Source organism: Dendropsophus ebraccatus, chromosome 1 (assembly GCF_027789765.1).
Source record: "Dendropsophus ebraccatus isolate aDenEbr1 chromosome 1, aDenEbr1.pat, whole genome shotgun sequence".
Taxonomy (NCBI): Eukaryota; Metazoa; Chordata; class Amphibia; order Anura; family Hylidae; genus Dendropsophus; species Dendropsophus ebraccatus.
Window position 1 is genome coordinate 20,286,965 of NC_091454.1, and position 17,017 is coordinate 20,303,981.

At 43.1% G+C, this 17,017-nt stretch overlaps 1 protein-coding gene across 1 annotated transcript in view; it reads left to right on the plus strand.

The window, feature by feature from the left end:
* Positions 1 to 17,017, plus strand: part of BLTP3B (bridge-like lipid transfer protein family member 3B) — a 62,993-nt gene that overhangs the window by 16,775 nt on the left and 29,201 nt on the right. Inside the window, exons 2-9 of the mRNA XM_069968728.1 lie at positions 3,521 to 3,683; positions 5,727 to 5,765; positions 6,471 to 6,562; positions 10,467 to 10,656; positions 13,946 to 14,086; positions 15,575 to 15,751; positions 15,844 to 16,024; positions 16,355 to 16,438. Of these exons, the coding sequence (XP_069824829.1) occupies positions 3,521 to 3,683; positions 5,727 to 5,765; positions 6,471 to 6,562; positions 10,467 to 10,656; positions 13,946 to 14,086; positions 15,575 to 15,751; positions 15,844 to 16,024; positions 16,355 to 16,438 (1,067 nt within the window). The remainder of the gene's footprint in view (positions 1 to 3,520; positions 3,684 to 5,726; positions 5,766 to 6,470; positions 6,563 to 10,466; positions 10,657 to 13,945; positions 14,087 to 15,574; positions 15,752 to 15,843; positions 16,025 to 16,354; positions 16,439 to 17,017) is intronic.

The following is a 17,017-nucleotide window of genomic DNA, read 5'->3' on the forward strand; positions in this document are numbered from 1 at the left end:
TAATGCTGATGCATTTCAGACCTACTTTGCCTGGAACGCGTTAGTTCACCTTTTTAAATACTGCTGTTTGTTCGACTGTTAGTAAAGTTTTAGTTATTTTTTTTTCTTCCTTTCTTTTTTAGTTCTTCCTCTATAGTACCGCATATGACGTGATTGGATTTTAAAGGGGAACTATTGGCAGTTTAGACAAATCTGACCTGCTGACAGCCCCCTATTGCGCAGAAGGCAGTGAGGATAAAGGTATGTGTCTTACCTTCCTCCTCAGTGCCGTTCTTGTGCTGTTAGCAGTGTAATCCTCGGTCTGAAGCTCCGATCCAGCCGACCACTCTATTGATTATGCATGGGCACAGTACAGAGGAGGAAGGTAAGAGACATAGCCCCCTATTGTGTATGGGGCACCGAGGAGGAACATATGTATCTTGCCTTCCTCTTCGGTGCTGTTCCCATGCTGTTAGCCATGTAACCCTCGGTCCGGAGCACCATTAGGAGCACTGCCCCCCACCAGAGCGCAAGCCAGCCTCCTCCTTGTAATGATAATTAATGTAGTGGGTGGCTAGATCAGCGCTCTGGTAGGGGGAAGGTAAGAGACATATCTTCCTCCTCAGTGCCCTATGCACAATAAGGGGATATCAGCAGGTTAGATTTGCCTAACTGCTGATAGTTACCCTTTTAAAGGGGTTTTTCAGGCAAAATATAATGAGCTATCCAGAGGACGTGTGGTGTGCCCCCGTACGGTGTTAGATCGGAGGACAGCTGGTCACTTGCTAGGTGTTGTAGGGTGGTGGATGGCCGAGATACAGCTGGACCTTATTATGTTGTTATGTGACACCAGTGCCAGGTGGGCACACAGGTGTGATGGCACGCCTGCTTCTAGTGTGTAAGGCCGGTTGTACCCTTTTTCCCTGTGGTCAGTGTCCTGCCGGGTTGCTACCGGGCTCCTTGGGTAAATGTCACGGATGGCCAGAGCAGTGTAATGACCCTCCTGGATAGTAGGACCCGCCAACCACAGAAAGGGGTAGTGTCCCAAGGTCACGGTGTATATGCTGTGTAGGTAGTGATGAATGATCACAGACTCTGAGATAACGTTGACTTGGTTTACTACTTGCAAATGTGCAGCAGGTAATACAGGAGATCTTGGATATACACTTGGCAAAAGTTCCAATACAGACTTGAACGTAAGACAACCAGATCTGTGAGATAATTGCTGAGTAGGAGATAGTTGTGTTGAGAGTGTTGTGCTGAGGTAGAGTAGTAGAGGAGGATGCCGTGAGGGTCTCAACCCATGTAAAAATGTGCTCTGCCGGGATGTTGGAGGATATAATAAAATACTTGTAGAAGAAGAAGAACACCTGTGCCTGTGTATTGACCTTTATTCTAGTCTTTATACCACCTTATGCCCACTAGCGTTGGTCGACCTGTACTAATGGGTAACACAGGCCCCAGACCTTGTTACCTGGGCTGAGCGGAATGCTGAGGGTTCCCTGCTGACACCCATGCTGCGAGATGGAGTTCATAGGCTTACTGCAACTTTGCTCCACCTGGATCAGTTCCTAGCTCTGTGGCTCTATATTGGATACTATCCTGCTCTGTGACTTCTCCTTGTCCACAGCGTGGGTTGAGGGGATCTTTTGGCTGGTCCTCTCCTGAGAGGTTTAACACTGCATAGTACTTTGTGTGGGTTAGTAAGGGAAAGTTGGTGACAGTGTGCACCCTACCCATGTGGGGCACTGGCTAAGACTGAACTTCGGAGACCTGGCAGAAGGCCAGGGCCCAGACAAGACCACTGTGGAGAGCTATATAGTTTGCGTCCTTTCTCCACTTTGTCCCGAATTCTTGCTTCTCCCCCACCCAAGGGACTAACTTCCTCTACAGCCTGTAGGGTGCGCTGTGATTGGGTGAAAAGAGTGCAACAGAAGACTAGAGAGAAGAGGTGACAGGAGAGAAGATAGCAGAACTCCTACTGGTTCATAGATTCTGGTACACACATAAACACAATAACCCTTTGCCATCCTTCAGCTTTACAGCTTCCATACATAAATACATAATACAGCGACATCTAGTGGTCAACTCTTAATACTACTTTTACTATACTAGGCCCACAAAAAGTACAGACTTTTGCGAAGGGTGTGAATAGTAACACCCCTAGTGGGACACCGCAGACATGTCATCTATCATTGATCAGTGGGAAAACGACACCCAGCATCCCCATCGATCGGCTGTTTGGTTCCGGCACAACACAGTAATTGGGGCAGCTGGCTCCAGTCAGTGTGTAGTGGCTGAACTTGGGTACTGCAGCTTAGCTGCCATTCCCTGTAACAGGAGCTGAGCTGCAGTTACACATCACCACCACTACACAGTGCACGGAGCCAACTGCTTCCTGTCCCATTTACTGTGTAGTGTGGGACCCTAACAGCTGTACAGCTGGGGTGCTGGCACGATGATTTTGTAGAGAATACTTTATTCTACAGTAGGAACGTTCTTTGTTCTCAGCTGTGACTTACGTCTGATTACACGACTAGATCTGATTCTCTAATGAAGATGTCTACATGATGAACCAGTTCTTGCAGACAATTATAGAAGCATTTACATTTATTTTTGGAAACAATTTCTTCTCCTGTCTTCATAATGACTTTTTTTTTTTTTTTTTTTTCTTTATTACAAAGTTACATAAATCACAACTGACAGTGATCGCTTCTGCCACGCTTACAGTAAAGTGCCTCCATATTGATTTCTGGCTAGCCGATTCCAATCAGACTGTGGCCCCATCCAGCTCATTAGCCAATACAGTATGAATTCCGTCTTTTAGTGAAGTTAAAGGGGATGCTACCAGGACATAACCTTTAGGCTATACCGTTTAATATAATTCGCCTTTAAGGCTTAAAGGGATTGTTTCACCATCAAACCGTTAAATTGCAGCGGTCTATTTTGCAAACAGGCGCCATCCCAGTGTCCAAACCCCCAGTGATCATATACGTTGTACTAGAGAATGGGGGAAGCTCCTGCTGCAGCCACCTATATTGGAGGTGGAGGAATGATCTGTTAAAGGGGAAGTTCAGACGAAATAAAATTAAAGAAAAAAAAAAAAAATATATATATATATATAGTGTGTGTGTGTATATAATATATTTCAAATCAAATAGTGCCAGAGATTTATTATTTACTTCTATTATCAGATACTTATACTTATCAGCTGCTGCATGTTCTGACACAATGTTCTCTGCTGCCACCTATGTCCATGTCAGGAACTGTCCAGAGCAGCAGCAAATCCCCATAGAAAACATCTGTGCACTTTCTGGCACCAGTTGATTTAAAAGACAGCCCCCCCCCCTTTAAAGCACATTAATGTATATATTTCTCATTTATAATAGTAGTCCAAGTGTTCAAGTAAGAGGGTTTTTTGTGCCCTTTATTTAGTGAATTTTTTTTTTTTGGGGGGGCCAAAAGGAAATTGATAAAATGTCAAATTTGGATTGTGTAATATTGGTAAAATCTTAAAAAATTTCTTTTCTTTTTTTTTTAGGTTCACAAAGAATCTGTCTCCTGACAAAATCAACCTCAGCACCCTTAAAGGAGAAGGTCAGCTGACCAACCTGGAACTAGATGAAGATGTGCTGCAAAACATGTTGGATCTACCTACCTGGCTCGCCATCAATAAAGTCTTCTGCAACAAAGCTGCTATTCGGGTGAGTCCAAAGTCATGCATGGCATCTCTATCAATCCAGATGACTCCCAACCCTCCTTTTGCTGTATCAACTCTACTGAGTTTTTTTTTTTTTTTTTTTTTTTTTTTTTTTTTAGATTTTCTAGAGTGGGATTTGAGCTGCGGTGGCCTTTTTGACATGATTTTTGTTTATAGTGTTAAGCGGAGAGGCCAAACTGTTCGGGTTTAGCAACGTTCTCTGTACCTGAATGTTCGGCATTTGACTCCCAACATCTTGAGAAATTGGCTATAGCTGTATCCATGTTTTCCAGGACCCCCTAGGTGGCATCCAACTTCTCCAGATGCCAGGAGTCAAGTCCCCACAACACTAGTTACCAAACCAAAAAAAAAGCTACTTAAAGAGGTTGTCCGGGCAAAATCAACTTTTCCCCTATCCACAGGATAGGGGAAAGTAAGGGATCGCGCTGGGATCCTACCTCCATACCTCTCTGCCGATCTCCGTATCGGGCCTGTGGCTCTATTCATTCTTATGGACGGAAAGAGCTGTAAGAGTACAATGCTCTTACAGCTTACTCAGGTCTTTCTCTCAGCCCCATAGGATTGATTAGGCCACAGCATGTAACACTGCCCTGGCTCTATTCATAACACATAAGCCAGGGGCCCGATACGCAGGTCGGACCCCACCGTGATCTGTGACCTTTGTTAATTTTGCCCGGACAACTTCTTTCTTTCCCTTACTCAGGTCAAAAATTCAGTTTTCTCCCGTAGTCCTTCACCCATTCTTCCCTTTGGTGACCCCGGCCTCCCCATCTATATTTTGGGCCTACCTACAGCGTGTCTAGTTGCAGTCTCATTGTAACCCAGACAGTTATCCAAAGGATGAACCAAACCCTTCAATGACCTTCAATAGAAAAAGGGGGGATGTCCAGGCTTTTGCTGGTTAATAAGTTGCACATCAACAAACAAAGTCCCAGTCACATAAGAGGACACTTTGAGGCTTGCATACAATGATATCTCTGCCCTGTGTACACTGTTAGGACATATGAAGGTAATTCATTAATTGGCACATATATATATTATTAGTAATGGTAGAAAACTATGTTAAAGGGGTACCCCAAAGGAAAAAAAAATCGAACCAACTAGTGTCAGAAAATTAAACAGATTTATAAATTCCTTCTATTGAAAAATCTCCAGCCTTCCTGTACTTATCAGCTGCTCTATGTCCTGCAGGAAGTGGGGTATTCTTTCCAGTCAGCTCTCTGCTGCAACCTCTGTCCATGTCAGGAACTGTCCAGGTTAGGAGAGGTTTTCTATGGGGAATTGCTACTGCTCTGGACAGTTCCTGACATGGACAGAGGTGGCAGCAGAGAGCACTGTGTCAGACTGGAAAGAATACACCACTTCCTGCAGGACATACAGCAGCTGATAAGTACTGCATGACTTTTTGAATAGAAGTAAGTTACAAATCTATATAAAACTCTGACATGTGTTGAGTTAAATGTTTTTTTATTTTCAGAGTACCCTTAAGTGTCTCCAATGGACCCTCAGCCCATATATTGCCAAAATTACTTTTCACTTTAGTAGGTGCCACCTAATGCTTAAAGGGGTACTCCAGCGCAGCCGTATTTTTCAGTTCCGGGGAGGGGGTGGTTATGGGCGGCGGAGGTCCCTTACCTCCCCGTTTCCAGCGCCGGGTCCCGGATCGCGGCGCCCCGTACCCCCTTCCTGCGGCCGCTTCTAGGTCTGAGCTGCCGCACGAGACGTGACGTCTCCAGGCAGCTCAGCCATTCAGCAGCCGAGGCGGGACTCCGCTACAGGACACCGCGATCCAGGACCCGGCGCTGGAAACGGGGAGGTAAGTGACAATTGAAAAATACGGTCGCGCCGGAGTTCCCCTTTAATTACCCCCTACAGCAGAGATGACTAGTGTGTGTCCTTTTATTGCAGTAGGACCCCCCCCCCAACACTTCCACCAGGTTATATTGTCTGCACTTTCTTTATATACCATTGATTGCTGAATCACATTTAATAGATCACTAATATCTTATTTTTGCTTGTTTTGCAGATACCATGGACTAAGCTGAAGACTCATCCAATTACTCTGGTTAGTAGTTGTCTCACCTGTCTCCGCCCCACTTAGAGGATTTGTCTAGTTTAGAATATCAATTTCATATACCCTATTGGTATTTTTTTTAATACTAGAGGGGGGAGGGGATCCTTATATTAGGATCCTTGTATCATGGTTCAAGTAGAGAGTGGCTACAAAGAGTGTCTCTTGCTCTGGAGGACCTATTCTGTCCCTTATACAGACAGCTCCTTTATATGAGTGGAGACTGTGTAATGCTTTATTTTTCCTGTGGTGGCGCTGCAGGGAAAACAGAACACTGTCAGGTTTCATCACAGATTACAACTGCTCATTGTCAAGCAACCCTTCTAATAAGTACAATTTGTCTAAAATAGAGAATCCCTTTAAGAGTTTCCTTCAAATCATTTGAAGTCATAAAGTTCCTAAAGTGACTACTATATCCTTAAGGGAATGTCTGCTTTGGATAGCCTCTTTAAAAAGGGATTCTTGGCAAAAAGCTGATCATATTATCACAGGGACCAGAATATGGTGCCAAAGCTGCAGTAACATGGAACCACCACTATGAGGAGTATAGAGCCAGCTGCTTCCGGCCTTATTCGCCCTATATACCGGCTACCGAGCAGCTGATCTTTGGGGGTGCCTCATGGATGAATTATAGGTTATCAATGACTTTTTCCTGGACAACCTAATTTCTAACCAATCTAATTTCTGTTCTTTCTTTAGTCCTTAGATAAAGTAATAATGGAAATGAGCACATGTGAAGAGCCGCGTGCCTGTAACGGACCCTCTCCGCTGGTGACTGCTTCTGGACAGAGGTGAGACATCATAATCACTTTGTACAGGGGAGCGAGAGGCTGAGCTTCTATTGTCTTATATATCTGCTGGGATCTCCCTTTGCTGTAATGCAGTACAGATCACTTTACAGCATTCTCCTCCTTATCATCACAGACAGAACAGAAAGTCTCAGCTTAAGTTTTAGCTCTAGTGGTGAGAATGAAAACTGCAAGATTTCAGAATGGAAAATTAGACAAAAAAAAATTTTTATCTTAAAAATATGAAAAGGTTGATTTGATGACACATTCTCTTTTAAAATTGATATTTTTGTAATTGTAACAGATCTCCAGAATAAAAGGGAATCTGTCAGCCCTATATCATGCTCAGAGCTGCAGACATAGGCAGAAAGCTGGTACAAATAAAAAAAAAAAAGACATCTGTCTCTTATCTGATGACTTAGGGCCATATTCCACCAGACGATTATCGTTCAGATTATCGTTAAATCTTTCAAATCTAAACGATAATTGTTCGGTTGAAATGCAGTTAACGATTAACGACCGAACGAGAAATCGTTGATCGCGTTATAAGACCTGGACCTATATTTATCTTTGCTCGTTCGCAAAACGTTCGCAAACCGTTCGCAGTTAATAAGACGGCGTTCGGTCGTTCGCAATAGATACGAACGCAATAGCGAATAAATAGCGAAGAAAAAACAATCGCAATTACGATTATCGTTCCATGGAAATGAGTGAACGTTTTTAGGTCTTTCACAATAGCGGTCGTTTGAGATTGTTAATCATTAACGATTATGCAAACTATAATCGTCCAGTGGAATAGGGCCCAAAGTTATAAAATCATGTTTTCTTTCTAAGCTCAAGAGTTGTAGAGAGTCTCCTTCATCGACCCCTCTCATCTCTGCATGATTGATATACAGGGGTTAGCTTCCAGCACAAACAAAGCAGAAGGGTGGGGGAGGGAGGAAGCATGCATGCTGCAGCTCAGCCAGACCACTGCAACTCAGGTATAATTTATTTTATCTACCTATTCGCTATCATCTCATGAGGATAATATGAAGCTGACAGATTCCCTTCACGGCTACTTGAGGTTTTCCACCACATTACGGCACCTCGATAGGATATGCAGAGAATCTGACTTGTATACTATACCTGAGAATGAATGTGTTGCGTTCCCCATTAGATTACTTGTGGATTAGGGCTTTTCATTATACTCTATTGGAGATACAGAGCAGCAGATTAAATTGGAATTTGGGCCCCTCAGTTGTAAACTATGGAATTTCATATACGTACTCTGTTTATTGCAGAAGTGCTCCGATACTCGCTCATCTATGGTGTTTGACGTGCTTAGTAATGCAAATATTTAATAAGAATCTTGTCATCCCCCAATCTCATTGACTTGTGTTTAACTTGCTAAAACAAACATGACTGCGTATATATATATATATATATATATATATATATATATATATATATATATATATTTGTGATGGACACGCTTATTTTAGCAGCCGCTAAAGTGTCAAACAAAAGTCTGTTGTATGAGAAAGTATAAGATTGTATACTGTTCAGGGTCTTGAGGACTCTAATAGTGATGGCCTATGATAATAGGCAATAATTTTACTGATTTAGACTTGCCTTAGTAGGGTACTGTTTCTTATTGAGGAGATATGGTTTTACAGGCAATGCTCCATGGGAACATTATGCTAATGAGCTGTCTCAGATGAATTGTTTTCTTCCTTCTGGAATAGAGCTAATTTGCATGGTTAGATCTATGGTTGGTGACAGTGAATGGATATATTCTCTGTACAGTCATCAACTCTCTGATCGGTGGGGGTCCCACTGCGGAGACTTTACTGATGAAGAGAACGGGTCTCCTAGTTAAGTGTAGGTTGAACGTGGATGCTGCCACTTTATTCATCTCTTTGAGCCTGATGGAGACGTACGACCTCAGGTCTCCAATACTTGGGTTACCAGATTTTGCCCCAGTGGATAAATATTTGTTGTTAAAGGGATTATCCAGGCTTAAAAACATGACTGTTCACTTTCAGGAACAATGCCACTCTTGTCCTCAGTTTGGGTGTGGTATTGCCGCTCAGTTCCATTGAAGTGAATAGAGCTCAAGTGGAATATCACACACAGCTTGAGGACGGGTGGCGCTGTTTTTTGCAAGAAAGTAGCTGTATGGTTTCTAATCCTGGATAACCCCTTTAAAATCTCTTGAAAATATTACACCCCACATACCCTAGTGCTTGGCTATTAGCATAGATGCAAATTACATTGAGCTATGTTAGGGCTGAGGTTTGAGAAATGCCTCCATATGACATGTCTATTGATTTTAGTGGAGATGTGCCAACCATTTATCATAAAAGACTGTATTCCTGGACAGATGACTGCGGCAGAGGTATCATCCGTCATTGTATAGGCCAGCACGCTCACCAGGACTATTAATCTAAGACCTAATCTTATACTGCTTGTGCCATAAATATGTCTTGTGTTCCTGGTTATATGTTTCGAAACGGAAGTTATTTAGTAATTTGTATTGTTTTCCGACCTTTGTCCACATTGTATGTTTTAAAAAGAGTTTTTTAATTTTTTTTTTTAGTATTTTAGTCCATTCATTAACCATCACTAATGTTCAGGCCAGGCACACATTAGAACCAGAAGTGTAGTATTGCAATTTATTTATGAGACTTGGCACCACTTATATGTGTGAATTTGCATAAAAACATAGCTAGAAAGGTACTGCAATAAGGGGTAAAAAAAAATAAAATCCTGTCTGCTATCAGACACCACTAGGGGGAGCTGAATACATGGGGGAGATTTATCAAACATGGTGTAAAGTGAAACTGGCTCAGTTGCCCCTAGCAACCAATCAGATTCCACCTTTCATTTTCCAAAGAGTCTGTGAGGGATTAAAGGTGGAATCTGATTGGTTGCTAGGTGCAACTGGGCCTGTTTCACTTTACACCATGTTTGATAAATCTCCCCATACTGTATATATAAATAACACACACACTATATGCAATTTTAATCCTCACCTTCTAATAGCCATCACTAGAAAAGTATTTAAAACTTTTTAGAAATATGAACTATTAGGGAAAATTTTTAGTTTGTAAACAATTTTTCCCCTTTTTTGGGTCTTGTGTTTTTAGCGTTCACTGTAAGGTAAAGTGATATGTTACATGCAAACTTTATTCTGCCTTTTTTCTTGTAATATGACACTGGCAACACCAGTCACCTATTATGCTTATTTTTTTTATTAGAATTTTGAATTCAGCTTCAAGTGGTTCTCTCTGACCCCATCCACTGCAGCAGTAACAGCAGACACCCACTGGGCCTACCTTAAAGGGATGCTCCAGAGGAAAAAAAAAATGTTTTCAGATCAATTAATGCCAGAAAGTTACACAGATTTGTAAATTGCTTCTATTTAAAAATCTCAAGTCTTCCTGTACTTATCAGCTGCTGTATGTCCTGCGGGAAGTGGTGTATCTTTCCAGTCTGACACAGTGCTCTCTGCTACCACCTCTGTCCATGTCAGGAACTGTCCAGAGCAGCAGCAAATCCCCATAGAAAACCTCTCCTGCTCTGGACAGTTCCTCACAGGGACAGAGGTGGCAGCAGAGAGCACTGTGTCAGACTGTAAAGAATCCACCACTTCCTGCAGGACGTACAACAGCTGATAAGTACTGGAAGGCTTAAGATTTTTAAATAGAAGTAAATTACAAATCTGTATAACTTTCTAAAATCAGTTGACTTAAAAACATTACAATTCTTCCCCCCTTCCGAGTGCCCCAATTCCACGAAGAGGAATTGTACGATGTTGGACACCAAATGAATAGATTGTGCATTCTTCTCAGACGTGATGATGACTTTGCATGTAACCTAGTTTATTGAAATCACTTAAATTTTCTTATTTTTTTTCTTCTAGTGAATATGGATTTGCTGAGAAGGTTGTGGAAGGAATCTCCCTGTCAGTGAACTCCATCAGTATCCGCATTCGGGCCAAGGCCTTCAATGCTTCCTTCGAGTTGTCTCAGCTTAGGATATACAGTGTGAACGCAAACTGGCAGCTTAGCGACCTCCGCTTCACCCGGATACAAGATCCCCAACGTGGAGAGGTAAGGGGGGCAACCAAAAGGGGTAAAGGGCCGATTCTCGCTACAGCTGGTCACTTTGCTGTTCTATCTTTAGGTTATGTGAAATCTACTGGCAAAACTTTAGGCTTTTTGGGGAGATTTATCCAACATGGTGTAAAGTGAAACTGGCTCAGTTGCCCCTAGCAACCAATCAGATTCCACCTTTCATTTTCTAATGAGTCTGTGAGGAATAAAAGGTGGAATCTGATTGGTTGCTAGGGGCAACTGAGCCAGTGTCACTTTACACCATGTTTGATAAATCTCCCCCTTTATTTTTATAATATTTCTGCAAAGCGCAAAGATATAACCGTTTAACCATTATGGGACAGTAAGGATTTTTTTTTTTTTTTTTATAACCTAAAACCCTTAGTAGGTTTTTACATAGTACTGAACAAGTGTAGGGTAACGCTTCTTTTTTTGTGTGTGGATCCCAGCATGCCCAGTATAGCCCTTTTCTTCTATTGACTCAGTACAGTACGGAGAATTCACATGAAAATCGCGCTGATGGGAATCTATCTACCGGATTCTTTTAAAGGAACAGTAAACCTAGAAATAAGTGATTAAAAGTAACCAAAAGGAAGACTTGTCGATAGTGTTTTTCCCAGTGTGGATGAATAAGAAACCGTCAGACTTCTAGATATTGGTTTCAGAAAATTATATAGATTTGTAATATATGTTTATTTAAAAATCTCTAGTCTTCCAGTACTTATCAGCTGCCGTAAGTCCTGCAGGAAGTGGTGGTTTCTTTCCAGTCTGACACAGTGGTCTCTGCTGCCACCTCTTTCCACGAAAGAAACTGTCCAGAGCAGCAGCAAATCCCCATAGAAAATCTCCTCCTCTTGACAGTTCCTGACATGGACAGAGGTGGCAGCAGATTGTCTTTCCTGCATTTAACATGTTTGTCTTGTCCATGGTATACCAGTCCTCCAACACTAGACTGTACATCACTACATTATGATGAGGGTGAGGGGGGAGCTGTGCTCCCGCTGAGAGATGGAGATGCCAGAGCATCAAGCCATCAGCCTCCTTCCCTCAGTTCTGAGCTACTGCTTTATGCTGAAGACACATAAAACTGTGTGTAAACTTTTCTCTCTGTCCCCCCCCTTCTCAGTTCTGAGACGGGTGATGTAAACAAGTGCCTGGCAGGCAGTATCTGCAACTTTAAAGCTTTGTTAAAATGCCGGGATGTTTGTTCTGCGGTCAAGTTGCTGATGAACTCATGATGAACTGTGATTATCCTTTCGACATTACAAAGTTGCAGTTAGAGACTTGTTTACAACAGCCGTCTCAGAAGAAAGGGGGGAGGAGGGGGAGACGGAGAGAAAAGCTCACACACAGTTTTTAGTGTCTTCAGCAGAAGGCAGCAGCTCAGAACTTCGGGAAGGAGACTGAATAGGTAATAACAAGTATAGAAGGAATTGTTAGTTTCACCATGGGCAGCAACATCTGAAAAGTTATGTTTGAGCAGATTACCCCTTTTAAGGGATTGTTCTGTAATTTTATAGTGTATGCTTTGAGTTGTAGAGGCCACTTCCTGCCAGTACCGTGTCTTTTTGGGTTAGCGCCAGAACATGTGCATAGCTCCTCTCTCATCTCTTTGAGATCTAGGAAAAAGCAAGCGCATCTGGTCGAAATCCCACCCGGAATAAGAATAAAAAAGTGCGACACGCCAGGTGTAAAAAGTATAATCGAGAGAGACTGTGCTGTTCACCCACCGACTCTTAAGGGGTCATTTCCATAGATTGTCTTCTATAGGGCCCAGCTCTGCTTACCTCTTCTTTTTTGTAGTCATGCCAATGAAGATACATGCTAGAGATCAAACAGGAGGTAGACTCTGAGGGGCCTACAATACTGATGGTTGGGATGTGAGGATGTTCCCTGGCAATGAAGTCCCCCTCCCCTTAAAGCGGTTATCCAGCGCTACAAAAGCATGGACACTTTCCCCCTACTGTTGTCTCTAGTTTGGGTGGGGTTTTGAAACTCCGTTCCATTGAAGTAGATGGAGCTGAATTGCAAACCACACCTGACTGGAGACAACAGTAGGGGGGAAAGTGGCCATGTTATTGTAGCACTGGATAACCCCTTTAACATTCATGGTGAAGTTTTAAATATTTATAAAAATGGGCCCTAGGGATAGGGATGTGATCATAAAGCAATTCACCCTCTTTGTACAGCTGCCCCCCTCTCCCATGCCCATGGAGGAGGGGGGGGGGGGGTTGGCTTAATTTTTACAAACTTGAGAAAAGTGCATGGTGCATATGATCATGTGAATGTATAGTAGTCCTATACCATGTTGGTGCATATGATCATGTGAGCATAGTCCTATACCATGTTGGTGAATATGATCGTCTGAGCATAGCCGTATACCATGTTGGTGCATATGATCATGTGAGCATAGCCCTATACCATGTTGGTGCATATGATCATGTGAATGTACAGTAGTCCTATACCATGTTTAAAATGATCATGTGAGCATAGTCCTATACCATGTTGGTGAATATGATCGTGTGAGCCTAGTCCTATACCATGTATGATCATGTGAGCCTAGTCCTATACCATGTATGATCATGTGAGCCTAGTCCTATACCATGTATGATCCTGTGAGCCTAGTCCTATACCATGTATGATCATGTGAGCCTAGTCCTATACAATGTATGATCCTGTGAGCCTAGTCCTATACCATGTATGATCATGTGAGCCTAGTCCTATACCATGTATGATCATGTGAGCCTAGTCCTATACCATGTATGATCCTATGAGCCTAGTCCTATACCATGTATGATCATGTGAGCCTAGTCCTATACAATGTATGATCCTGTGAGCCTAGTCCTATACCATGTATGATCATGTGAGCCTAGTCCTATACCATGTATGATCATGTGAGCCTAGTCCTATACAATGTATGATCACGTGAGCCTAGTCCTATACCATGTATGATCATGTGAGCCTAGTCCTATACAATGTATGATCACGTGAGCCTAGTCCTATACAATGTATGATCCTGTGAGCCTAGTCCTATACAATGTATGATCCTGTGAGCCTAGTCCTATACCATGTATGATCATGTGAGCCTAGTCCTATACCATGTATGATCACGTGAGCCTAGTCCTATACCATGTATGATCACGTGAGCCTAGTCCTATACCATGTATGATCACGTGAGCCTAGTCCTATACCATGTTGTTGGATATGATCCTGTGAACATAGTCCTGTAGTGTTCTTCCCCTGAGATGGATAACATGATGGACCTCTTCTTCTTCTTTTGTCTTAGGTACTGACATTCAAAGAAATCAACTGGCAGATGATCCGGATAGAAGCAGATGCCATCCAGAGCAGCGAGCATGAAATAATGAGCGCACCCGTCCGTCTGATCACCAATCAGTCCAAAATTAGAGTCACGCTGAAGAGAAGAGTGAGTGCGACTGTTTCTTCTCCTTCTATCGGCCCGGGAATCTCCATCTCTCTTGCTCCCGCCATCTGTCATCTTGTTCACTGTTAATATCTGTTTTTTCTTCCACTGCAGAATTTACTTAGAGGGTAAATCTGTAATGTAAAACATAGTGGATAGAGGCTTAAAAGTTGTAGGACAGTAAAAGCCGACCCATATCACTCCCATAATTTGCTCCTTCAGTTATGCTTGATGTGGGTTATCCGCTCAGGTAAATTACATGCTGAAACATCCCTCCTGCTGTAGACTAACAATTCCTTAGCTACTTTATTATTATCTTTTCAGTCTCCTTCTCCCAGTTCTGAGCTGCTGCTTTCTGCTGAAGACACAGAAAACCGTGTAAGCGGTTCTCTCCCCCTCCTCCCCCCTCCCTTCTGAGATGGCTCAGGTAAACTGTGTCTCTGGCCGGCTACCACTGCACTCTGTAATGCTGGAAGGGATAATCACTGTTATGTCACTAAAAACTTCACCTCAGATTAACATTCCCGGCACTACAGAGTGCAGAGGCATCCAACCAGTAGAGACGCACAGTTTTCGGTTTCTTCAGCAGAAAGTGTCAGACTCAGAACTGGGGGAAGGAGGCTGAAAAAATAGTAACAATTATAGAATGAATTGTTAGTCTCACTACTCACTATGGACAACTACAAGTGAAAAGTTGTGTTTGAGTGGAAGAAGGGGGTGGGGGTTAACGTGTATTGTACCTGATCGGAATACTCCTTTATGGTGCGTTCACACCTACAGGATCTGCAGCTAATTTTCTGCAGCAGATTTCATTTAAATAACTGAACACAGCATCAAATCTGCTGCAGATCCTGTAGGTGTGAACGCACCCTTAAAGGTGAAAAATATGCATGTCATATGGTCATACGTACATAATCGGGACCTGCCATAACGTTGTAGTAAACGGGTATCCCTGGTGCCCTAGTGGCCAAAATGGGAAATGCATTGTGAATTGTGGCTGCCCTGAGGCTGGCTCCAGGAATATTGTAGCAGTTAGGATTATCAATGTTTTGTCAGTAATGGAGAGTTGTCGTCTTGTTTTTAAAGGGGTTCTTCAGTGCTGCAAAAACATGGCCACTTTCTTTCAGAGACAGCATCGCTCTTGTCTCCAGTTCAGGTGTGGTTTGCAATTAAGCTCCATTCACTTCAATGGAACTGAGCAGCAAAACCCCGCCCAAGCTGGAGACAAGAGCGGTGCTGTCTCTGGAAGAAAGTGACCGTGTTTTTGTAGCGCTGGATAACCCCTTTAGGGTACAAACCCACACACCGTATACACAGCAGATACGCAACAAATACGCAGCAGATTTGATGGTTTAGATTTGATGCTGTGTTCAGTTATTTAGATCTAATGTGCTGCGTATTTGTTGCGTATTTGCTGCGTATCGCAGCAGTAAATACGCTGCATATACGGTGTGTGGGTTTATACCCTTAATGCATCTTCTCTTTCCACAGCTAAAAGATTGTAACGTACTGGCCTCCAAACTGGTGCTGGTACTGGACGACTTGTTGTGGGTGCTGACTGACTCCCAGCTGAAAGCTATGGTCCAGTATGCCAAGTCCCTAAGTGAAGCAATAGAGAAGTCCACAGCACAGAGGAAAAGCATGGCCGCCTCCGCAGAGCCCGCACAGGTGACTGGATTCCGTTCATGGTTTTAGTTGCTGAACGTGATAACCCCCCTCCCTTTAATTGTTGTTTAATGATAACTTTTTAACCTATTCAGAGTTGGACGCCTCCCACCAGCACCCAGCAAGTAAAGACCCAGCAAACCCCGGCCGCCGCAGAGCAGAACCAAGCCATCCTCAAGCTCTTCCGAGACTTCGATGTGAAGGAAACCTCCTATCATCTAGTTATATCCCACCTAGATCTGCACATCTGTGATGACATTCACTCCAAGGAAAAAGGTGACCGCTCCAAAGTCTTTTTTCTTTTGCTTATTTTGCGTAGGTGCCCAGCAGGTGAGAGAATAAATCTGCATGTAGATTTGTAATGCAGAACTTTACTTGCATGTATACAGATGTTGACCATTCAATGCAATCTCCATATAGTACTTAGGCACCATTTGTGCCTCCATATAGTAGTTAGGTCTACCCCCCCCCCCATGAGAGATAGGAGAGGTTATATTTGGTATCTATGTGAGGTTGAGTCCCCTGAATATAAATTTATAGTGTACATTTGTTACACCTGTCTCCTCTTTTTTGCATGTATAATGACTCTTTACAATTGTTTTACAGTATTGGACAGGAGGATTACCGGAGGAGCCATGCAGTTGTCGTTTAGCCAGCTAACCGTGGACTATTACCCGTATCACAGGGAAGGTTTGTATAGCTTTGCGTATGGGCTTAGAAATATTTAAGGGAACCTGTCATCCCTTTCAAGCTACCTGAACTATGAGTCTTTGGGGTGGTCCCCCTCCACCTTCCCATATCCAGTACTTTAGATGGCTGAATTTGCGGTTTGGAGCGGATTCGGTCACCTGTATAAGGTGTGTGGGGCTCCCCCAAACAACCACTGACAGATGATGTCTGTGGTAATAAGGGTCGGGTGTGATGGTAAATCATGGCTGACCCCTTTGTTCAGTGAAAGGTAAGCCACAGCCAAAGCTCTCTCGCTCCCTATAGAGAACACAGGCGGGCTCAGATGTTCCTGTGTATGGGGAGGACAGGCGGTGAGTGGGAGACATAACTGACGGCTAGGTTGATCGTTCGGCCACCTTTACACCATGGGGGGAGATTTATCAAACATGGTGTAAAGTGAAACTGGCTCAGTTGCCCCTAGCAACCAATCAGATTCCTCCTTTCATTCCTCACAGACTCTTTGGAAAATGAAAGGTGGAATCTGATTGGTTGCTAGGGGCAACTGAGCCAGTTTTACTTTACACCATGTTTGATAAACTT